Below are 25,809 nucleotides of genomic sequence, written 5' to 3'. Positions count from 1 at the left end.
CAGAAAACTGCTGGCGTGGTGTTTCTGCTTTCAGAGTCTGGAGGTGACCGACGGCGGTGGAGACGACCCTCAACCAAGATGATCGACAGGGGGCGGAGACGGCCGACGGGGCGGAGTCCAGCGGTCGCAGGCGGTGTTGCCCAGGGGAGAACGAGGCGGACATCGGAGGGGGCTTTCCTGCGGAGACGCTGTTTCGAGGCGTTTTGAAACAACAGAGCATGGGCGGGTGTATTGAATGAATCATGGACAAAACAGGGACTTCCTTTCAGAGTCAATCAGGAGATCGAGAGATGAGACAACAGCGATAAGTCCTGTGTTCATTGATAATAATTGATAGGAGTATGAGATATAAATGGAGGATTCATATATAAGATATATGTATAGAAGGATATATATATAGAAGGTAGATAAGAGGGAAAACAGTAAAACAACAGGATAGAATTATTGGGAGCAGACAGAGGGGCTCTAATTGTTATGAGTCGTTGGATGTTGTTGGTGTTGGTGGTCTGTTTCGGTTCCCTTTGTGCACGAAGGGGGGCGCAAACAGACATCAGGCAGCAAGATCACTGGGTTGACTGTGGGCCGTCTTCATTTATTGTGCACGAGAGATGAGGTGGGTTTGCTTTAACAGCAGTCTATTTTTGATGTTATTAATTAAAAAACCAAATAATGATTTATGATTCTGAAGGGGTGATACGAATCAAGGGGGGATTGAGGGAAATCGGTGGTTTTTCAATGTATGTGATGTATAGATTGGGGGGAGATGACCACATCTAACGGTGCCAGGTCAGAGAGATCGAAATGTGCATGGTTTGCCTTAGAAGAGGGTGGTGGAAGAGGTGTTTCAGAGCGAGCAGGAGTCACTGAATAGCAGCACACTGACCGAGCAGGGTGTTTGTTTTGAATTCCGATCTAAGACACAACATGCTGATACCGTGGCAGGAGACACAGAGGCAGAGTGCGATGGAGGTTTTGACAGTAATGAAACGTTTAAAATGTCTGAAAGGTTATTAGCAGTTGTCATGACAGCACATCGCATGACAACCAGAAGAGGGGCGGGCTATCGTTGCTATGACGAAGATCCTATAAAGCGGACAGTGGTTCCGGGTGTAAGCCAGACCAAGAGCGGCTAAGGGCAGACTACAATCTGACTAGAGACTCTCTCCTCTCATCACGGAGAGGGGGGGGGGGGGGGGAGGAAGGATGCCACATCATTATTAGCTTCGGCTACCACGAGGATGGTCTTGGCTAACAACCAGGCCTGACCACCATTGGACTGAATAGCAGAAGGACGATACAATTTGATAACATCTGATTATGAGGTTCTGTTTATTGAATAAACAACGCTCTTCCAAGAAAGGTATTACGCTGTGTCAAAGTGTTAAATTCTTACGAAGGTGGAGGATTATTATGGTTTGCGGATCGCACTAACGGGGAGAGATAAGGATTGTATCAGCCAGTGTATGAGACGTCAGGACCATTAAAAGTACACAACGCAGATGGGGAGATGATTACACAAGCCAAACAGATGAAGACGTGATACTGGCCGATTGATCAGAATCTAACACTGTGGTGATTGGAGGTTGCATTGCACATTACAGTATTGGTCATCATAATTGTGTAACGTCCCACTGGTCCAGGGACTGTTCTCCCCTGCTCTACCTCTCCCCGTCCCTGTATGTGTGTTCCTTGTATTTCTGTCCCTTAGCGTTCTCTCCCTTCTCTCTCTCTCCCCTTCTCTATCTTGCTCTGCTTCATGTTCCTCTGTTAGTGTTGCTGTCTTGTATTAGGTTAACTGTTTAGTTTTGTGTTTGTAGTTACTGTCTATTAGGTTCTCCGTTTTGTGTCTGTAGTTCTTGTAGTTCTTTGTCAGTCTGTTTCCCCACGCCGGTCGCGTAAACACTTAAGGCAACCAACTTGCGCTTCCGCGTTCCTCTGATTGGCCGAGCGCCTTCCGCGTTTCTCTGATTGGCCGAGCGCTAAGCTCCAGGAGAGAGGAGAGAGGCTGAAAACCCGCCGTTCTTGCCCGACTGATGGGAGCCGAATCCTGGAGGTCCCGAATGCATGGAAGTATTGATTGCGCCGTAATGAATCATTAAAAAAAGATACCGTTAACTGGAATATGTTGTGCCTTTACACATATGTTGGATTATGTAATTGGTTTGTCATGACAAACAAATAAAAAAAATCGCGATTTACCCGGTGGCTACAACAACACACAGTGACTACATGCATGTACACACCCTCTGGTGTTGTGGTCCTGGACTTCACTGACCTTTGGGAAGTATTTCGACATGCACATGGGTATCTTTGTGGTGTAGTGTATCTTGTAGACCAGGCCCATTGCAAGCTGCTGTACTCTGTCGTCTACTCTAAGCCATCCTAGATTGTCAAAATGGGCAGGGGTAAGGTGGGCTTTAGGAGTAAGGCCAAGCAGTAGTCTGACCAGTTTGTTTTGTGATGTTTGGAGCCTTGTTTTTAGGGCCTTTGAGGTGCTTTGGTACCATGAGGTGCAAGCATAGTCGTAGAAACCTTGAATGAGTGCTCTTGTTAGAGTCTTCAAGGTATTCTTATTCACCAGAGAGGAGATCCTGTACAAAAATCTTGTTCGTTGGTTGACTTTTTTGATTACATTGGTTGCCATTTTGTGCAGTGCATTGGTTGCACTGTCCATGTTCCAAGTAAGTGTTTCCCGTGTTAGATGTTCTGATTAGTATTTAGAGTTAGTTATTGTGTTTTCCCTTTTCCCCCTCTTCCAGTTTTTACTGAGAGGTTTTTGTTATTCGTTTTTTTGTACCCTTGTTCTGTTTTGTTATCTATGTTTATTAAAATACCCTTGGACTCGCTACCCGCCTTCATCTTGTCTGCTCCTGGATCCTATCCCACCACACCATATCCTGACAAATTTGTCATTAGTGATTGTGAGTGATGAGTAGTGAAACGTTACTCGTTTGTGCTTTGGGAGTAAACAGGACAACGTTATAATATCCTTTTACTATAACTGTCTCCGTCTCTAGCATGTGTGTTAATCTTCTTGTTGTGACCACAGCTAAATCAATATACTGTAGCATTGTGTATCAGAACTGTTATGGTTAAATCTATTATAAGAATCCTTGTCTTTGCCATGCCGGTACAGATGATAATCAGTGTTGATCATGTGTCACCCTCACTATTATCACAAGATCTGAATTTACAAGTGATTATTCCTGAAGTGCCTCGGCCTAGAAATAATGTGTATACTGTCTTGCCTTATTTGACTATATTATATTTCTTTAATTATTTTACAACTTGTTTTTTATATACTGTCACGAACCTTACATAATTCAGGCTCGCCACAGTCCAAAAACCCACAAGAACGTGCAATTTCCACATAAAGTCTCTTTTGTTCACTTTATTTAAATCACAAATAACAACCAAACAACTTGAAAAGCCAGCAGCCTGCGCCTCCCAATGTCCCACTCACCACAAGCGCACGAAAGGCAATAGAATGGTCAGACAGTCTGGCGGTCGATACACAAAGAAGGTTCGTTGCCAGAAAAGGGGATTGTTCACTATTCAGTCCAGTCCAGGGTCAGTACACAAGGGGGAATCTCAGCCAGTCCAGGGTCCGATACACACACAGATCACCTACTCGATTTCTCCTCTCCTTCCACTATACCTCTCACAACTCTGAATATCAATCTCTCCTTTACACAACAAATACCACTCCAACTCGCTCAACTTGCCTCTCTCTATCCTAGTGTTAATGTAGGGTGTGGTACCAGTGTGTGCACGTGGGATGTGTCAACTAATAATGCGCAGGTGTATCTTATCCATTCTAATCAACTAGTGAGTGTGTCGGGCATGTGTGCGTGTGAGGTGTGTGTGAACTAGTGCTGCGCATGTGTGTGTTCCGTCAGTGCTAAACATCTACCTAAAGGCCTCCACTCCGTCCGCTACGGACATCTGCGGGGAACGGGGAAATAAGGAAACGTTATTATCGCTCCCGTTCCTCGCTCCACGCTCCAATCGGCCGAGCTGTCTTGCCCCGCTCCCTGTATCTCGGCCACCTCGCATTGAGACGTGACACGTCAGCCGTGTCTCGCCAACCCGGAATTCCTCGTCGGCGAGTGACGCGCAGGTGCCACTTCCGGGATTCCCCTCTGTCCGGATGACGCGGAGCCCATTTCTTGAGCCGCGACATCCCTTTATCAGTGGCGTGCCGCGACGGTCGCCACAATACATTGTGATTTATATAGTTGCTATTTGACTTGAATGATTTATAAAAAATACGTTTTGGTTTTTCTCCTTATGTAAACTGCTCTTCTTCTTCTTGGCTTTGTCTTCTTTTTGGTTTCTTCTTCTTCTCTGTGTCTTCCTTATTTTATTTGGTGTCTCTTAAATTATAAGCCACAGAGAATAGGGGCGCTCCAGTAGCACACCACATCGTCGCGAAATGGTCGCCCCGGGTTTGATTCCCGGACCCGGTGGCCATATGCCGCATGTCTTCCCCTCTTCTCCTCCCGTTTCACCCTCTCTCCTCTGTCGGTCCTGCGTGGCCAAATAAAGCTGTCGGTCCTGCACGACCAAAAAAGCGAATAAAGATCATAATCTTTTTTCTTTTTTTAAGAAGCCACAGAGAATAAGAAGAAGAAGAAACCAAAAAAAACCATACAGAATTGATTCTGCAGACCAGACACCACTGTGATGCCGGATGACCGATGGTCTGTCCTGAAGCGTGTGAAGCTGTGGCAGATAGTTTGGTCTGTATACACACAGTAACTGGGACAAGATGAGGAATTGGTTACTGTCTGTGGGATGGACACTCCCTCATCTGGCAGTGGTCACAGGACGAGAGGGAAGGGTCGACGATGACTCACTGGGCACAGTGGGCCGCTGGGGATAATGGATGTGAGGGAATTCCTGGACGGATGCATTTAGTTTAAAGGGGTTGTGGGGGGATGAAACGGATGGGCTGCTCTCTAACCAGAAACAAGCAGATGAGCGTGTGGGAGCTGCTGAGTAAGCCTCCTCTTATCTCAGATAACAGCTTATCTGTGAGGACATTTGCCAGCAATTTGTTTCTTTGATGATTCTTTATAACTCCTAAATTGTGAATTTATAATAAAAACACAAGATACTTGTGCCCTAATGATAAGAATAAGCGCTCAATGAAGAATCCCAATCCCATTGATAAAGGAAATAAATACTATACTGCCTATAAATACTTATACTATGGAACTACACACACCAAACAGCATTGTCAACTTCAACAGACCTGTGCCCTGTTGTGCAAGCTCCATGTATTGACAATGCCGATGCTACATACCCTACCACATGGCCCCCATGGCCACCCCAGGCCAACATGTATATACATAGGCAGTGAGAGCCAGCATATCACCAGGGTTTTCAAGTGGGCACCTCCCTTCATTGGTGTTTTGTTAAGTTAGGCCCACCACATCTTGGAAGGGCTCAACAGTTAGTTCCAGCGTCCCAGAACCACGCCCCTCCATCTCATTGTCTCTCTTGATACTCACATGCAGAACCTCTGTGTTATCCTATCCTCATGTCGAAAACAGAACTATTCCTGATAACAATATGAAACATGAAACAGAAACAACAGAGAAGAAAAGGAATACTCTCACCCCTTGTTTACTTTGGCCCCCAGCTGAAATTATTTCCCCTCAACCAAATCCACTGACTTACTTTTAACTCTTCTTCTGACATCTCCTTTCTTTACCGCCTTTCGCAAACTCCGCCCACAAATCACCAACTCTCCCAATAATGACCATGCTATAAACCCTGCATCCTACTGGACAAACCCTAGCTTTCCATCCTCCATCCTGTACAATATCGAACACTGCAGGCCTGTCTCTGTGTTTATTTGTGTAACTCTACTGGTGGGGAAAAAAGGGGCATTCCAAATTAATTCCTATATTTATCTCACTCTTGAGTCTTGAGGTTCTTTGGGTTTGTATTGTAGACATCCTCATGTCTAACTTGTAGTGTATTCCTCACTAGGGATGCACCGATCCGATATTGATATCGGATATCGGCCCCGATATCACTAAAAGAGCTGGATCGGGTATCGGTAAAACAAATTCTTTTAGATTATTTTTTTTTACAATATAATAATAAAATTAAATAAGAAATAAGGTTAGTTAGGGTTAAATTATTATAATTTAATAATCGGTACTCGGTATCGGCCGATACCAAAAGCCAGGTATCAGTATCGGGACTGAAAAAGTCGGATCAGTGCATCCCTATTCCTCACAGCAGATTATACTGATCCTGGGTCACTTTCAACGAACAAACTACGGTATATTGGATCCACTGTAATTCTAATTGAAAAAAACCTGCATCATTCAGTAATTTTCTATTCCAATAAATTCACCTTGTTCCTCATCACTAAAGTAATGATTTCCGCAGCCAAACCCTCAGTTCCTCTAAACAATCCCACGTGTAAACATGAGGAATATGGTGTTTGCCGTTAAATTGTATTCCATGACGTTAATCCACGACCTGGCTTAGCTGTTCATCATGCGAGCCGTGATGACCTTAATCCCTGTATAACACAACCCGAGACTGCATATGTGGAAAGGCGCACTGTAGCACCGACTGACGCTCAAAGATGTCATGTTACAGTACAGAGAGTGCATTTTCAGTTCTGAAACTCGTGTTTTTCTCCTCTTCAGGGATCTGTTAGACAGATTCAATGGACCAAATTCTCCCAAATGGATTATTTTGGTCCATTAAATGCAGCCCACTTGGGAGCATCTTATTCCGTGTGCAGACTTTATTTATTTATTTATCTGCGTTCCCTGGTCATTCAACAGGTTATGATCCTAATTATTGTAGGGTTCTTGTACAGTATGTCCAGGGATCGGTGTAGTGGTAGCAGGCTTAGCTGTGTAAGTACATTGGATTAATTGGGCCTTTATCTGCCAGCTTACTGTCGCTCTCCACAGGAGCATTTAGATGGTGTACATGGTTTTAACAGATTTATAGACAATGTAACAATAAGAGTTAAGCTTTCATCCCCATCAGCCAGAGGAACTAACCTCAACATCATGATGGTGTAACATAGCAACAAATGTACAGAGGCACACATACACACACACACACACACACACACACACACACACACACACACACACACACACACACACACACACACACACACACACACACACACACACACACACACACACACACACACACACACACACACACACACACAATTATACACACATTCTTACACATACACGCACACACATATTATAGATACATACACACATACATACAGAATGCATATAGAAACCAGTATAGAGCTCTGCAGTCCCGCCAAGTTTGGTGATGTATACCACTGGTCCCGCTTTTCAGACAAATATATATGGGTGGGTTGAAAAAGTACATTTCTTTACTCAGAGTTAAGATTCAAAACATCCAATGTGGGGTTTATAAAACTTTTTAATCATTTATAAAATGTGACTTTTTAAACGATGCCCAACAAATAACCAACAAGCGTGAAACAAAAAGCTAAACGAACTCATGATCAGGGTGGTACTCACAAGGAACTGTGATGTCTGAAAGTGACTTTGGCTTTGCAGTGTAACTTTGGCTCAATGTCTTCTTTAGCCCTTTCACTGCCACATGGAAAAGGGTTAACCCTTTCACTACCACACTACAGAAGGTTAACCCTTGCACTACCACACTACAGACGGTTTAACCTTCTGTAGTGTGGTAGTGAAAGGGTTAAAAGAAATATATGAAATGTTAGCATGACGTGAGTTGATGTCCTTTAGTTTAGGGCAGGGCTATTCAACTAAATTGTTCAGGGGGCCACATTGTCAGAAACCCAAGGGGCCAGGGGCCGGACTGCCACGGCGCCTCCCCGTGCTATGAATATATGTACACTTGACACAACACGCAACCACATTTTCACAACTTTTATTTAACTACATTGCAAAAGTAGTATACTTTTCAAAAAAAGTGCTTCATTTATGTGCCACATCTGCAACATCTCCTGCAGAAAGTGCTTCATTTATGACTGTGCAACAACTGCAACATCTCCTCTTCAACATTTCAATATAAAAATAAAATAAAAAACAAACAAGTGCATGATGTGCATCTGAACATTCTAACATCAACACTTGAACAAAAAAACACATTTATAGTGAGCTTTTTTTTTTTTTTTTTTTTTTTAGCTTTTTTCCCGGCCCTTTTTTGAGGGCACTCCATCCACCCCCCCCCCCTCTTCGGGGGACAACTTTATTATTTATTATATGTTTTAATTATTTACAGTACAAAATTAAATAAAAAGTGTAGTAAAAGAAAAATATTAAAGAAATATATATTTCATTGCCCTCTCGGAGGGGGGGGGGGAACTCAGACTAGATATTGACAAACAAATTACAACTAAGGACAATGAAGGACAACAACGAATACACATGACAAGGGAAAGGGGGGGGGCAGAGAGGGGAGTAAGTAAAGTAGAGGGGGATTGAGAGAAGGGTGGGTTATGGAGTGGATGGCTCACAGGTCAATCTCCTATGATTAGGAGCCTAGATTATCCACAAGCAATTTCCAGATGTTATTAAATTGTGAGACTTCGATGTGATCCACGGTTGAGATTGTTTCCTGTCATATGTAATTTGAGAGAAGGCCTAACCATTGGCCAGTATTCACCTTTTTTCTTGTCTTCCAGTTTAAGAGGATAGTTTTCTTGGCAACAGCTAGAGAAACAAGTAGGGGTTTGGTGTTCTGGACTAATAAATTGATAGAAGTAGTATCCCCAAGTAGGCAGAGGGAGGGGGAGAGGGGAATGCTGCAGCTCATGACCCGGGATAGTGTATTGATGACGGAATTCCAGAAGTCTAGAACAGGTGGGCAGAGCCAGGTGGCATGGAAATAGTTGTCTGGGGTGTTGAGGGTGCAATGGGAGCATACATCTGTGCTTGCAAATCCCATTTGAAACATCCTGTGCTGTGTGATATGTACTCTGTGTAACACCTTATATTGGATTAATTGAAGGTTAGTGTTGTTAGTCATTGTGAATGTGTTGGTGCAAATTTGTTCCCAGGATACGGCATTGGGAGAGAAAGCCAAGTCCTGTTCCCATTTTGTGAAGGGGAGATGGAATGTAGTGTCTGCGCTTGCCAGTATTTTGTATATTTTTGAAAATATTTTCCTCTGTGATGTTATTTTATTCATTGCTAATATAATTGGAGGTGGTTCAAGATCATTCTGTGTAGTGTTAATTTTTTATTTCAAAATTGATTTCAGCTGTAGAAATTGGAAGTGTTGGTCTGTCCCAATGCCGTATCCTTCAGTCAAATCTTGATAAGTGATTAGGCTGTTGTCTGTGAAGATGTGGTGGAGATGAGTAATGCCTTTATGTTTCCAAGCTGGGAAGTATATGGGTGATTTGCCGAGTTGAAAGTCAGGGTTGTGCCAGATTGGTGTGTATTTACAGGGGGTTAGTGTGTTACCAGTGATTTTGTTGGCTTTCCACCAGGCTGTCAGAGTTGTGGAAATGACTGTATTCCTAAAACAAGAGTGATGTTTTATGCTTGTGCTAAAGAATGGCAGATCTTGTGGTGAGATTTCCATGCACATGTCCTTCTCAATGTCATCCCAGGGGTTGTATTGTTGGGTAGGGTGAATCCATTTGTAGATGTATATTAATTGGTTGGCCAGATAATAGTTGAGAAAGTTAGGTGCTTCAAGTCCTCCTTGTTTTTTGTTTTTTTGAAGGGTGGTTAACTTAATTCTTGCTTTTTTATTCTTCCAGTAAAACTTAGTAATGGTGGAGTCCAGGGAGTTGAACCAATTGGTGGTAGGCTGGGTTGGGATCATAGTGAATAGATAATTTATTTTTGGGAGAATTGACATTTTGACAGTTGATATTCTACCTATTAGTGAGAGTGGTAAGTTTAGCCATCTTTGTGTGTCATCTTCTATTGTTTTTAACAGCGGGATGAAATTGAGTTGAAATAACTCTGACAGTCTGGGTGAAATGTTGATTCCTAGATATCTAATATTCCCTGAGGGGAAGGGGAAGGATCTGAGCTGCAGGACTCCTATCACCCCCCCACAATGGCAAGATGATTGACTTTGACCAATTTATAGCGTAGTCTGATATTTTAGAGAAGGAGTCTATGAGTTTGGTAGTTGCTTGTAGTGAATTGGTTGGTTCCTGTAGGTATAACAACACATCGTCTGCATAGAGGCTGATCTTATGGTGAGTATTGTGTGTAATGATTCCTTTGATATCATCACTTTGTCTGATTGCTGCCGCGAGAGGTTCAATAAAAAGGGCAAAAAGAGAGGGGGAGAGTGGACATCCCTGCCTGGTTCCCCTGTGAAGTGTGAAGCTTTGTGATGTTAGTCCGTTAGTAGTAACAGTGGCCCTGGGTGACGTGTATAGTGTTTTAATCCAATGAATAAACGACTCTCCGAAACCAAATTTTTGTAATGTCCGGAATAAAAATGACCAGTTTACTCTATCAAAAGCTTTTTCTGCATCTAGTGAGGTGATTATTACATCGAGGTTTTGTTGTTTGATTATATTCATTAGATGGAATAATCTGCGCATGTTATTTGACCCGAGGCGTGCAGCTGAGCTTATGAAAAAGTGCTTCATGTCTGTGCAACAACAGCAAATCACAGCATCTTATTAGCACTTATTGTCCACTCTTAACTCTCAAACATCAGGGGGGTGGGGGGCAGACAGGCCTAGCCTACATACACACATTTAATGAGAGCGATTGCACTTCTTTGACTGGGCAATGGCAGAGGAAGAGGGTTCATAGGAAGTGAGGGCTACCCGCAAACAGTGATGCAAATGCTCATTTGTCAAGGAGGCACGTTGCTTGTTTTAATGGCATTCATGTGAGAGAAACTGGATTCACAGGTGTATGTTGAGCCAAACATTGTTAGCACAGATATTGCCAGCGTTTTTATTTTGGGGAATGTCTTGACATGAATACACTTTATCCAAAATGTTGTGGTGGATTCATTCTCAAGTGCCTGCTTCAGAGCAGATGATGCTTGCATGTCAATTATTTCAAGTTGCAGGAGACCTTCATCAATGTGAAGTGATGCAAGGAACTCTTGTCCTTTTGTGGAAATAGCAGCTACATTGGCAAATGGGTTGCTCACAAAATGCATCAATTCTCTGGACATGTCAAATTCATCAAATCGACTTGCAAAGTTTTCCCTCAATTTATCAATGAAATCTGTCATTAATTGAGTGACTTTAGGCTCAATTGTGCGTGTTAACGTTGACATAAAATTTTTTTTTTTTTAAATATTATTTATTTTTAATTTTTTTAATTTTTTTTTATTATCATGTAATCTTTGGCGGGCCGGTCAGAATCATCCCGCGGGCCGGATCTGGCCCGCGGGCCGCCAGTTGAATAGCCCTGGTTTAGGGCATACTAGCCAAGAAGAGAAAAGCCCAAAGAACGTGGCATGAAATCTAGTTCATGTGTAACTTCACAACTCAAGATTCAAGAGATGTATTAGTCACATACATACACAAGACATGTAGTGAAATGAAGGTGACCATGCCCGCCTTGATTGTGCAAAAAATACAAATAATAATAGAATAAAATAGAATAGATAATAAAATAGACGTGATAAAAAGTACTAAGATAAAATACAATACAATGCTAAGCTTACGAATTGAAGGTAATGAGTCCTATATACACTACTATACACTATACTATATACAATATACAGTTATGCTATATATAACTATACTATACTAACTATACTATACAAAAACATAGTTATGTTTTTTTAAAGTGACCTGTAGTCAACTCTGCGCAGACTTGCCATACTAGAATTACATAGAAGCTACTGTGCATGACAGAGTGGCCAACTGGGTATATCGTAGTTCTCCCGCTCAAAATATTTTATTTGATTTAAACACGATAGTGTATATATTATGGCTTTGGTATCGCGGATATCTTAAAATGCTAGATATCCTCATAGACTGGGCGGGATCTTCCGGTTGTCTTCCGGGACCAGCCAGGGGGAAGAGGTGGACTCGACTGCAGCGCTTTATAAGTAAGGGATAATGTATAGCTACGAGGTATAATTGACCACAAAATAATTGACCTTCACTACATTTAGAACACCTCGGCGCGGCGCCTCGGTATTCTAAACTCCGTGTTGGTCAATTATTTTGCGACAATGACCGAGTATAGCTATACATTATCCCGCTTATTACATGGCTAACTTACTAACAATATACCTAATTCATTTTGCACCATCGACAAGACGAGATCAAATGCAGACGCAGTTGTTCTGTGGCTCCGTCCGCTGTCAGCCCAAATAAAGTTATTATTATCGCCGGCAGCCGGCAGGTGTGTGGACTGATTGCACTGATGCAGTGTGTGTCAGTGGGCTTGATTGCTCCAGCTGCGAACAGCGGTCATTATTGCCAATAATCACCGGTGATTATTGCGCGTTGCAGCGGTCAGTTATCGAAAAATAATTCACTGCTGTCAGGGGCTATTGACCAATCACAATCAAGCATTTCGGCGAATGTGAAAACGCCATGTAATAAGGTTTATTATTGTTTACCTTCCTCTTGGCTTGAAGCTGTCTGTGGTAGTTATCAGAGGAATCCCCCGGGATCTCCCCTCCCCACAGCGTCACCCCCACAATGGTGTAGGTGATGGCCATCACCACTAGGGGCAGCAGGTAGACCAGCACTGTCACTATGATGTGATACCTGCACAGGCAGAAGGAATTTGGAAATTACCTTCTTACATTGTCTTTGTTTGTCTTCATTCCTGAAGCAGGTCGTATACGAATCAGTCTGCCAACCACTGCACATCCACAACACAAGAAATAAGCATCTTATATTTGGCAAGAGGAGAAGGCTCAATTGTGCTAGCCTAAGCATAGCATGCAGGGGTCCACAGATCTGGAACAAGCTTGACGAGAATCTGAAAATGACTAAAACCTTTAAAACATTAAAAAAAATCACTGAAAGAGGAACTGCTTAAATCATATCTCTAATTAAAATTTAGGAATACAAATTGTCTGTATTATGTATCTATGTTATATGTCACATGAGCATGTGGGAGCTGCTGAGTAAGCCTCCTCTTATCTCAGATAACAGCTTATCTGTGAGGACATTTGCCAGCAATTTGTGTTTTATGGGTAGGGGGTGGGGGGACGACACTGTACACTGTACATTGGAATACTGACAAAGCCATACTTGGTCATTTACTGTACAACTGGGTTAGGACATTTGTGGGGGCCAGTTTCGAATTGCAGTCTCCCGTAGGTGTTCTTTGAGAGTGTTTTTGAAAGTGGGTAGTGATTCACATTCCTTTACAGCTTTGGGTAGGGCGTTCCACATTGATGTGGCATAATTGCAAAGCGTGTTTAGTCCCTTGTTTGAGCCGAATCTGGGTTTAACATGATTTGTGGAGCTCCCTCTGGTGTTGTGATCATGGTATTCACTGACCTTTGGGAAGTATTTTGACATGTACATGGGTACCTTGGTCGTGTAGTGTATCTTGTAGACCAGGCCCATTGCAAGTTGCTGTACTCTGTCGTCTACTCTAAGCCATCCTAGGTTGTCAAAGTGGGCAGGGGTGAGGTGGGTTCTAGTCAGGTCAAGCAGTAGTCTGACTAGTTTGTTTTGAGATGTTTGTAATTTGGTTTTTAGTGCCTTTGAGGTGCTTTAGTACCATGAGGTGCAAGCATAGTTGTAGTACCCTTGAATGAGTGCTCCTGCCAGAGTCTTCAGGGTATTCTTGTTTACCAGAGAGGAGATCCGGTACAAGAATCGAGTTTGTTGGTTGACTTTTTTTATTACGTTGGATGCCATTTTGTCACAGGAAAGATTAGCCTCTAGGATGGAACCCAGGTAGGTAATTTCATCTTTCCTTGTGACAATATTGTCACCCACTGTAACTGATAAGCCGTCGGTCTTGCTGAGTTTGTTATTTGAACTGAAGAGAATGGACTCTGTTTTGCCCATGTGTAATGATAGTTTGTTATCGGCGAGCCATATGCAGATTTTGCCTAGTTCCGAGCTGAGGTTTTTTTCAACCTGTAACTTGTTCTTGTCAGAGACCAGCAGGGCTGAGTCGTCCGCAAACAGGAACAAGTTGCAGTCACAAGCTGACGACATGTCATGCAAGGCTAGAAAGAGTGTGTATGCATGTACAGGTGTGTGTGTGTGTGTGTGTGTGTGTGTGTGTGTGTGTGTGTGTGTGTGTGTGTGTGTGTGTGTGTGTGCGTGTGTGTGTGTGCGCGAGTGTGTGTGTGTGTGTGTGTGTGTGAGTATGTGCGAGTATAAGTGTGTGTGTGTATGTGTGTGCATACATATATGTGTGTTTGTTTGTTTGTGTGTCTATCCAATTAAGCGTGTGTGTGTGGTTTTATGTGTGCGTGTGCACGCATGCGTTAGTGTGTTATCGTGCTGTGGCCTGTCAGCCTAGGTTAGTTGTGTGCACCAACCACGTTATGAGCTCAGCACATGTATGTGACTGAAAAAAATACCCAAGAATGTCTGGCTGCATTTACGGTGTTTCTCTCCCTTGGGCTGTTTGTAATCTATGTGGACATACTGTATATAAGTCATGCATGCATGTGGCAGCACGTCTATTGTCTCTGTTCAGTGTTTGCTCATGTTTTGTTTGTAACTTGTCTTTTTCTTAGTTTTTAACACTTTTTGTACTCTTTTTAGTAACCAGTAGTTAATTTTTCATCCTGGCATTCTTTCCAATCCGGGTAAGGATTTGGTGCAGTGAATTAGTGGACTGTTTGGGGTATTTGTTTTGCTTCTGTGGAACTGCTATACAACAAGCTGAGCCTACTCAGAGCTCTAGCTCTTGCTGCAGCGAGGCTCGCTTTTAGCCCGGGACTCAGTGGCGGCTGGTCAATAGGGGACGCTAGGCCGCCGCCCTCCCTGGTTAAAAGAAGAAGAAGAAAGGAAAGTATTCACGCCCCCCGGCCCCTAGCGGCCTAGCCCCCTCCAACCCCTTTTCATGCGCGCTCGATCTCAGCTCCACGGTCCGTGCGCAACTCACAGGGCAAATACATACGTACGTGTAAATAAATACGTACGTACAACATAACACAATCAAATACGATATCCGAGAGCGCTTGGTCTAGTGCCCGAAGTAGTCACTCTATTGGCTGAGAGTGGCATGTGACATCGCCTCGAGGAAATACGCTCTGCTAGTAGTTGTCTGGTTGTCTGCTAGTAGTTAGCTGGTTTGGTAAGAACAACAACAACAAGCTATATGGCTGGATGCGGTCTGGGCAGTGGACATGGACAGTCTGGACATATACAGGACCGAGGCGCGCTTCAACTAAACTAAGTGAGTCGCGTTTTTTCTCTCTCTCTCTCTCTCTCTCTCTCTCTCTCTCTCTCTCTCTCTCTCTCTCTCTCTCTCTCTCTCTCTCTCTCTCTCTCTCTCTCTCTCGCGCTCTCTCTCTCTCTCTCTCGCTCTGACTGTTAGAGCGATGCTGTGTTGTTGTTGAACTAACTAATTAATTTCGCCGCAGGGGGGCCATAATCACCTGGACAATGAATGGTAACTTGTTTAAAATGACAAGCTATACATATGTTATTATTATTGGATGGATCAGAGAGAGAGAGAGAGAGAGAGATGGAGGAGAGAAAGAGACAAGTGGAGGAAGAGAAACAAAAGGTGGAAGAGAGAGAGAGAGAGAGAGAGAGAGAGAGAGAGAGAGAGAGAGAGAGAGAGAGAGAGAGAGAGAGAGAGAGAGAGCTGTGCGTGTTTGTGTAGGGCTATTGGAAACGTGGTTGCATTTGACTGACTGTGATCATATATTGATTGATGGCAATGGTGATAATATTCGCCAATGCGTGCCTTGTACATGTTTGCAAAATGTTTGGTATAGCGCCCCTCCTGGAGAAGAATTCACCAGCCGCCACTGCCGGGACTGCAGCAGCAAATATTGTTTTCAAGAAACTTCCTGTGGCTTGTGGATTATTTAATTAGTTTTGGTGTTGTGGGCTCCATCAGCATACTGAGGCCCTTTCCATCTGCTCTGTGAGCTGAGGCTTACTCCATCTGCTCTACAAGCTGTAGCCTCCATCTGCCCTGCTTTGTGGGCTGAGGCCTACTAGCCTCAGTCGAGGCTTGCTAGCCTCCACCAGCCTTCAGCAGCTAGCCTCTACCAGCCCTGCAGCAACTAGCCTCCACCTGCCCTACAGCAGCAAGCCTCCACCCGCTACTACCGCTAGCCTCCACCAGCCCTGCAGCAGCTATCCTATACCAGCCCTGCAGCAACTAGCCTCCACCAGCCCTACAGCAGCTAGCCTCCACCAGCCCTGCAGCAGCTAGCCTCCACCAGCCCTGCAGCAACCAGCCTCCACCAGCCCTACAGCAGCAAGCCTCCACCCGCTACTACCACTAGCCTCCACCAGCCCTGCAGCAGCTAGCCTCCACCAGCCCTGCAGCAGCAAGCCTCCACCCGCTAGCCTCCACCAGCCCTGCAGAAGCTACAGGTAGCTTATCAGTGAGCTGGATGCAATCCTACCTGGAGGGGAGAGAACAGATGGTAGAGGTAAATGGTACTCTATCCCCCCCCCCTCACAGTGAGCTGTGGTGTTCCACAAGGAAGCATACTAGGACCGCTACTCTTCCTAATCTCTGCAAATGACATGTCGTCAGCCTGTGACTGCAACTTGTTCCTGTTTGCGGACGACTCAGCCCTGCTGGTCTCTGACAAGAACAAATTGCAGGTTGAAAAAACCCTCAGCACGGAACTAGGCAAAATCTGCATATGGCTCGCTGATAACAAACTATCATTACACATGGGCAAAACAGAGTCCATTCTCTTCGGTTCAAATAACAAACTCAGCAAGACCGACGGCTTCTCAGTTACAGTGGGTGACAATATTGTCACAAGGAAAGACGAAATTACCTACCTGGGTTCCATCCTAGAGGCAAATCTTTCCTGTGACAAAATGGCATCCAATGTAATAAAAAAAGTCAACCAACGAACTAGATTCTTGTACCGGATCTCCTCTCTGGTAAACAAGAATACCCTGAAGACTCTGGCAGGAGCACTCATTCAAGGGTACTATGACTATGCGTGCACCTCATGGTACCAAAGCACCTCAAAGGCGCTTAAAACAAAATTACAAACATCACAAAACAAACTGGTCAGACTACTACTTGACCTGAACCCCAGAACCCACCTCACCCCTGCCCACTTTGACAACCTAGGATGGCTTAGAGTAGACGACAGAGTACAGCAACTTGCAATGGGCCTGGTCTTCAAGATACACTATACGACCGGGGTGCCCATGTACATGTCAAAATACTTCCCAAAGTAAAGCAAGCCTCCACCCGCTAGCCTCCACCAGCCCTGCAGAAGCTACAGGTAGCTTATCAGTGAGCTGGATGCAATCCTACCTGGAGGGGAGAGAACAGATGGTAGAGGTAAATGGTACTCTATCCCCCCCCCCTCACAGTGAGCTGTGGTGTTCCACAAGGAAGCATACTAGGACCGCTACTCTTCCTAATCTCTGCAAATGACATGTCGTCAGCCTGTGACTGCAACTTGTTCCTGTTTGCGGACGACTCAGCCCTGCTGGTCTCTGACAAGAACAAATTGCAGGTTGAAAAAACCCTCAGCACGGAACTAGGCAAAATCTGCATATGGCTCGCTGATAACAAACTATCATTACACATGGGCAAAACAGAGTCCATTCTCTTCGGTTCAAATAACAAACTCAGCAAGACCGACGGCTTCTCAGTTACAGTGGGTGACAATATTGTCACAAGGAAAGACGAAATTACCTACCTGGGTTCCATCCTAGAGGCAAATCTTTCCTGTGACAAAATGGCATCCAATGTAATAAAAAAAGTCAACCAACGAACTAGATTCTTGTACCGGATCTCCTCTCTGGTAAACAAGAATACCCTGAAGACTCTGGCAGGAGCAATCATTCAAGGGTACTATGACTATGCGTGCACCTCATGGTACCAAAGCACCTCAAAGGCGCTTAAAACAAAATTACAAACATCACAAAACAAACTGGTCAGACTACTACTTGACCTGAACCCCAGAACCCACCTCACCCCTGCCCACTTTGACAACCTAGGATGGCTTAGAGTAGACGACAGAGTACAGCAACTTGCAATGGGCCTGGTCTTCAAGATACACTATACGACCGGGGTGCCCATGTACATGTCAAAATACTTCCCAAAGGTCAGTGAATACCACAACCACTACACCAGAGGAAGCTCAACAAATCATGTTAAACCCAGATTCGGCTCAAACAAGGGACTAAACACGTTTCGCAATTATGCCACAACAATGTGGAACGCCCTACCCAAAGCTGTAAAGGAATGTGAATCCCTGCCCACATTCAAAACCGCTCTTAAAGAGCACCTACGGGAGGCTGCAATTCGAAACTGGCCACCGTAAATGCCCAAAACCCCCACCACCTCCTAATAGACAGTCTCCTCCCCACCGCATGTATATATTCCCTCCCCGCCGTATGTATATTTCCCTCCCACCCACCCACCCACCCCCTCCTAATGTACAGTCCCCTCCCCATCATATGTATATACTCTGTCAGGATCTAGGGGTAACAGTACTGTATATTTGAATACCGCTTATGTCACAAATGTATCAGTACTAAATACCTATATGTCCCTATGCCATAAATGTCATGTATGTTGTGTATGTCATAAATGTCTATATGAAATGAAAATGGGGGACCCTGATGGAAACAAGACAAATGTCTTTCTCAGGTCTGCATCCCCTTAACAATTGTATGTATTGAGCCGTACTGTATTGTACCCATTCTGCAATCTGTTAAATAAAGTTTTCATTCATTCATTCATTCATTCATTCATTCATTCATTCATTCATTCATTCATTCATTCATTCATTCATTCATTCATCAGCATACTGAGGCCCTTTCCATCTGCTCTGTGAGCTGAGGCTTACTCCATCTGCTCTACAAGCTGTAGCCTCCATCTGCCCTGCTTTGTGGGCTGAGGCCTACTAGCCTCAGTCGAGGCTTGCTAGCCTCCACCAGCCTTCAGCAGCTAGCCTCTACCAGCCCTGCAGCAACTAGCCTCCACCTGCCCTACAGCAGCAAGCCTCCACCCGCTACTACCGCTAGCCTCCACCAGCCCTGCAGCAGCTATCCTCTACCAGCCCTGCAGCAACTAGCCTCCACCAGCCCTACAGCAGCTAGCCTCCACCAGCCCTGCAGCAGCTAGCCTCCACCAGCCCTGCAGCAACCAGCCTCCACCAGCCCTGCAGCAACCAGCCTCCACCAGCCCTACAGCAGCAAGCCTCCACCCGCTACTACCACTAGCCTCCACCAGCCCTGCAGCAGCTAGCCTCCACCAGCCCTGCAGCAGCAAGCCTCCACCCGCTAGCCTCCACCAGCCCTGCAGAAGCTACAGGTAGTCTCCACCAGCCCTGCAGCAGCTAGCCTCTACCAGCCCTGCAGCAACCAGCCTCCACCAGCCCTACAGCAGCAAGCCTCCATCAGCTAGCTTCCACCAGCCCTGCAGCAGCTAGCCTCCACCAGCCCTGCAGCAGCTAGCCTCTACCAGCCCTGCAGCAGCTAGCCTCCACCAGCCCTGCATCAGCTAGCCTCCACCAGCCCTGCAGCAGCTAGCCTCCACCAGCCCTGCAGCAGCTATCCTCCACCAGCCCTGCAGCAGCTAGCCTCCACCAGCCCTGCAGCAGCTAGCCTCCACCAGCCCTGCAGCAGCTAGCCTCCACCAGCCCTGCAGCAGCTAGCCTCCACCAGCCCTGCAGCAGCTAGCCGCCACCAGCCCTTTGATGATGAAGTGCTGTGCTTTTGAATTTCTCCACCACGTCGGCCAGCATGGTGTTCCTCCCCAGCCGAGGCCTGGGGTTGAAGGTCTGCCTGCACAAGCCGTTCTAATGTTTGTATTAATTAAGGATATTTTAAACAGACTAAATGTAAGCTATTGTGAAAGTTAAAACATTTCTTTTTGTTATTTTTATTTAATTTTTTTCAATCTTAGGGGGGCTAATATTACATTTAGGGTTAAAAGGGGTATAGAACTGCCACTGGGTTAAAGTAATGTCACATCTTACCTGTGCAAGTTTTCAAGTTTCAAGTTTCTTTAATAGTTGTCATACAGAAGTACAGAATACTTTTATACAAAATGCTTCTTACTGTTACGCTCCAGAGACTGTGCTAGACAAGATAAGTATCAATAACATAGTATAGCATGTAAATTAGAAGTAGAAAATGAGGTCACAGTGTTCAGTATAGACATATGTACAATGTTCGATGCAGAATAGACGTAACTGAGTTACCATATAATATACAATACTATGCAGTGTACTAATATACAATACTATATAGTGCAAAGCAGAAATGGGATGAGGTACAATTTAGGTACAATTTACAGTAAGGTGTACGAGTTGTAGTGCAATCCTTTATCAATAAATATAAAGTGTGGGGAGTGGGTGCTACAGTGTGTTTGTTTAAAGTGAGTGTGTGCTATAAAGTGTGGGGAGTGGGTGCTACAGTGTGTTTGTTTAAAGTGAGTGTGTGTGTGTGGATGTGTGTGCTATGTGCGTTTGATGGTTGTTGTGTAGTGTTCATTGTTCGTTGAGCAGCCTGATGGCCTGGGGATAGAAGCTTCTTCTGAGTCTTTCTGTGCTCGCCTTGAGACTCCGGTATCGCTTGCCTGACCGCAGCAGTTCAAAGAGGCAGTTGTTCGGGTGACTGGAGTCCTTAATGATTCTCTTAGCCTTGCCCCTGCACCGCTTGTTGTAAATGTTCTGGAGGGTGGGGAGCCCCCCTCCAATTGTGCGTTCGGCTGAACGCGTCACTCTTTGTAGTCTGCTTCGGTCTTGTGCAGTGCTATTCCCAAACCAGGAGGTGATGTTGCCAGTCAGGATGCTCTCTATTGTACATGAGTAGAAGTTCTTAAGGATCTTCTGACTGACTTGGAACTTCCTTAGGCGCCTGAGGAAGTAGAGGCGTTGTCGTGCCTTCTTCACAACACTGTCAATGTGTGTGGTCCATGTCAAGTCCTCGGATATGTAGGCTCCGAGGTACTTAAAGCTGTTCACTCTCTCAACTGTATATGTTAATGTCACATCTTACTTGTGCAACTGTATAGGTTAAAATAATGTCACATCTTTTTTTTTTTATCCACTTTTTCTCCCATTTTCTATATTTTCTCCCATCCCAATTTCGTATCATCCAATTCAACCCTCCCCTGTCACGAACGCTGTTTCTTGCCTCCCACAAGCCGGCTGCAATGTGGACTAAGTCATACATAGCACAAGTACCCTCCGGTACTTGAGGTAACAGCAGTCGCATCTTTTCACCTCCGCAGCTCGATCTCTCAGTGGCGAGGAGTAACGCGTGGGAGGCTCACGCTGCCCCCGACACTTCCTGATTCTACTGCGCAGGCGCACCAACCGACCTGTAGGAGTCGCTGTCCACAACGCCCGATCCCCACCCATCAGTTTCCCACCCCCTAATACGGCCAATGTGTATTAGTATGGACGGCCAGCTAAACTGAAAGCAATGTGGAGCGCTGGGCTCGAACAGGCAAGCCCAGCGTCTCCGTCATTCGTGGCGAGCGCTTTGCCCACTACGCCACGTAGCCGCCTAAAATAATGTCACATCTTATCTGTGCAACGGTATAGGTGACATGATGTTGTCACACCACTTTTACATGTTTTTATATGTATGTTATGTCTATGTGATGTCATGTGTCTTTACGATGTCTGTATGATGCATGTCTGAACACTTCGTTCCCCTGCCCCCCTACAAGGACCACAATGGAAATAAGCTCTGAGCTTTTTTGTGTCGATCCTTGGCAGTATTCCAGACTGTATGTGCTTCTGTCACATGTTATTTATATATTGTCAGAAAAATTATTATAATAATGTGTGTGTAAGCATGGAGTCTGAACCTCTCCGAGAAGTCTGGACGAAGTACACAGTTCCTTTACTTGAGTAAAAGTAGAAATACCCAGATAAATTAGTACTCTGGAAAAAGTAAAAGTCCTCCATTCAAATTCTACTTAAGTAAAAGTAGAGAGGTATTTGCTATTGAATGTACCTAAGTATCTAAAGTAAAAGTATGCATTCTACATGAGGTATATTATGTGTATTCCAGTGCTTGGGAGCATTAAACCATCGAGCCATTGACCTCTGAAGGTTATGCTAAGGTGATAAAGTGATATGTGGTCCAGTTATGCTGCTCTGATTAAAGGTTATGTTAAAGTGTTATGTGGTCCAGTTATGCTGCTCTGTCTGATTACATCCTCTTGAAGTTTGCAGGCTTCAAATATGAAAGTATATAATCATCAGCCATCTTTTTTATGCAACATCTTTTTCTTCAAAGTAACTAGTAACTGATGTGTTCAGATGAATGTAGTGGAGTAAGTGTGTGTGTGTGTGTGTGTGTGTGTGTGTGTGTGTGTGTGTGTGTGTGTGTGTGTGTGTGTGTGTGTGTGTGTGTGTGTGTGTGTGTGTGTGCGTGTGCGTGCGTGCGTGCGTGTGTGTGTGTGTGTACTCACATGAATGAGTCATCTCCAGGTCTGGGCCACGCTACATAACAGATGGTCCTGCGGGGCAAGACGCGGATGGTGGAGAAGAAGCAGAGGGGGAAGGCCAGCACCACGGCTAGACTCCAGATACACACTATGATCACCTTGGTCGCCGTGGCCGACAGACGCGGCTTCAGGGGGTGGATGATGGCCACGTACCTGCGGGGCAGAGGTACAAACAAGGGACTAAACACGTTTCGCAATTATGCCACAACAATGTGGAACGCCCTACCCAAAGCTGTAAAGGAATGTGAATCCCTGCCCACATTCAAAACCGCTCTTAAAGAGCACCTACGGGAGGCTGCAATTCGAAACTGGCCACCGTAAATGCCCAAAACCCCCACCACCTCCTAATAGACAGTCTCCTCCCCACCGCATGTATATATTCCCTCCCCGCCGTATGTATATTTCTCTCCCACCCACCCACCCCCTCCTAATGTACAGTCCCCTCCCCATCATATGTATATACTCTGTCAGGATCTAGGGGTAACAGTACTGTATATTTGAATACCGTTTATGTCACAAATGTACTAAATACCTATATGTCCCTATGCCACAAATGTCATGTATGTTGTGTATGTCATAAATGTCTATATGAATTGAAAATGGGGGACCCTGATGGAAACAAGACAAATGTCTTTCTCAGGTCTGCATCCCCTTAACAATTGTATGTATTGAGCCGTACTGTATTGTACCCATTCTGCAATCTGTTAAATAAAGTTTTCATTCATTCATTCATTCACATGAGGAGGTAGTGGGCCGTGTGACCTAAAGCTTGAAACGAGTACAGGAGAATAGTGTATGCATGTCAAATGTACAATATCAGTGCCCATGTTTTACCTGTGTATTTTTTATTTTAATTTTTTTTATCCACTTTTTCTCCCATTTTCTATTTTTTCTCCCATCCCAATTTCGTATCATCCAATTCTACCCTCCCCTATCTCGAACGCTGTTTCATGCCTCCCACAAGCCGGCTGTAATGTGGACGAAGCCATACATTGCACGAGTCCCCTCCGGTACTCGAGGTAGCAGCCGTCGCATCTTTTCACCTGCGCAGCGCGATCTTTCAGCGTCAGGGGTCTGCGCTTTGGAGGGACGCCGCCCCCGTCGCTTCCTGATTCTACTGCGCAGGCGCACCAACCGACCTGTAGGAGTCGCTGTCCACAACGTCCGATCCCCACCCATCAGTTTTCCCACCCTCTAATACTGCCAATTGTATTAGTACGGACGACCAGCCAAACTGAAAACAATGTGGAGAGCTGGGCTCAAACCCAGCGTCTCCAGCATTGGTGGTGAGTGCCTTGCCCACTGCACCACCTAGCCGCCCACTCCCTGTGTATTGTTTGACAAAATATATACATGCAGAATGTCGTGATTTGTTCAACGTGATTCTATATATTGATACATGAACATGGCTTTGTGTCACGCGTTTGTTATTTTCCTTGATTGTCGATTATATGGTCACTTAGTGTCACATATGCGCAAGTCTTCGGAAACCCTCCTGGTCAAAGGTTTAGTAGCCTATGTTATTGGTTTATTGTAAAGGGGACAATTCTATAGTCTTTACAAGCACATGTACATTATATCTGACCATTTCTCCACTGCTTGCAAAATACTACCAGGTAAAAATAATGTTTTCAAGCTGTGAATTTAAATTCCTCTCTATTAAAAAATGGTGTGTGTCACTAAACAAATTAGATATTTTGGAACTTATCAAGCAACACACACAAAATCATGGTCTTCGTTCATTTAGCATTAATTGAATTATGAGAATCAGTCGAGCTATTATGAAATGCAGAGGCTGCTGGACATCCTTGAAATATTATAGTAGCCTTGACCACACTATTATGCTAATACAACGTGTCTACTATCTGAAGTAATCAGATGACAATCGGGGAATTATCCCAATATAAGGATGAGGACGGTCTGAAGAACTACAAAATATTTCTAAAATATTTCTACAATATTTTAAATAACAATACCCCTCCCTCCCCATGGATCACCTGTCCACTGATATAGCGGTCATGGAGTAGATGCTGGAGAACACAGCGGTGACGGGAAAGAAGTTGTGGAAGCTGCAGTACGCCTCTCCAAAGTACCACTCGCCATGAGCCGCGTAGATAAAGTTAATCAGCGTATTGAAGGCTGCCATCGAAGCGTCAGAGAAAGCCAAGTTCAACAGGAAATAATTCGTCACGGTTCTCATGCGCTTGTGTGCCAGTATGATCCACATGACAATCAAGTTCCCCAACACCGCCACGACGAGCACGGAGCTGTAAGCCACTGACCACAGTGCGATGCGCCAGGTCGGTTGAACGAATTGGTTTGTGAAATTCGTTCGAGTTGCGTTGGATCCGTACTGTACATCATCAGCCATTCTTCAGGTATCTTCATTCGGATTTACTTGAAAAATTCGGTGTTCGCAAGCTGCGTAAAATCACTTTGGCACCCCAGTGCGCACGGCACGCACCGTACGCGCGAACGTTTTTACCCCAGTATGAATATAATATAATAGAATATAACTTTATTGATCCCGAGGAAAATTCAGCACCACAGATCGCAGTCAAAAAAAAATAAAAAATACAAATAATAAAAAAAAATATCAAAAAATAAAAGAAAAAAATAAATGACATCAAGGCATACTTAATTATATATAGCAATTCTTCATTTCTGTGCAGCCCCACGTGAGGGATGATGATGTCGACTCAATCATTAAAATCTCAATCAAGTCCCCCAGCAATTAGGTCTAGAGTAGATCTGTGCGTAAATGCGCATCGTCGTGACCATCACGCTCAGCCTCAATCAACTGATCACGGTCCGTTTTAGTGCGCCGTTCCAATACAGTGGAAACACTAACAGTCCACCGCTCCGTGAAGGGACACACTTTTCTGGTGTCGTGTTATTATCAGTTGGCCACTCTGGCTGGCTTCTCTGACGTCGCGGGCTCGCGGCTGCAGTGGATTATTCCATATCACTGTTGACCACACAGGAAGTCAGTAGTAGCTATACTCTGGCCACTGCAGTGCCAGTGATATATCAGCATATGGCTCAGTGCATTTTATATAGGTTGAGCTTCTTTTACGTAATCACGAGTCACGACAAACGGCCGAATAAAGCTCACACCCAAGTGTTGGCCTAATGGTGTCTCCGTTTATGAATGAATTAATTAATGAAAACTTTATTTAACAGATTGCAGAATGGGTACAATATACAGTACGGCTCAATACACACAATTGTTAAG

General features: G+C 44.6%; 1 protein-coding gene across 1 annotated transcript in view; it reads right to left on the bottom strand.

Moving 5' to 3' along the window:
* LOC311231588 (neuromedin-K receptor-like) overlaps positions 1-24,945 on the bottom strand; it is a gene marked incomplete at both ends in the record, with an annotated part of 46,436 nt that extends 21,491 nt beyond the window's left edge. The window contains 3 exons of the mRNA XM_084318216.1: positions 12,574-12,724; positions 22,539-22,727; positions 24,572-24,945. Of these exons, the coding sequence (XP_084174342.1) occupies positions 12,574-12,724; positions 22,539-22,727; positions 24,572-24,945 (714 nt within the window). The remainder of the gene's footprint in view (positions 1-12,573; positions 12,725-22,538; positions 22,728-24,571) is intronic.
* Positions 24,946-25,809: the final 864 nt, after the last annotated feature.

This window comes from Notolepis coatsorum (assembly GCF_963971535.1).
Source record: "Notolepis coatsorum genome assembly, chromosome: 7".
NCBI classification, from domain to species: domain Eukaryota; kingdom Metazoa; phylum Chordata; class Actinopteri; order Aulopiformes; family Paralepididae; genus Notolepis; species Notolepis coatsorum.
Note: the sequence above shows the minus strand (reverse complement) of the source record. Positions and strands in the feature narration are given on the sequence as shown.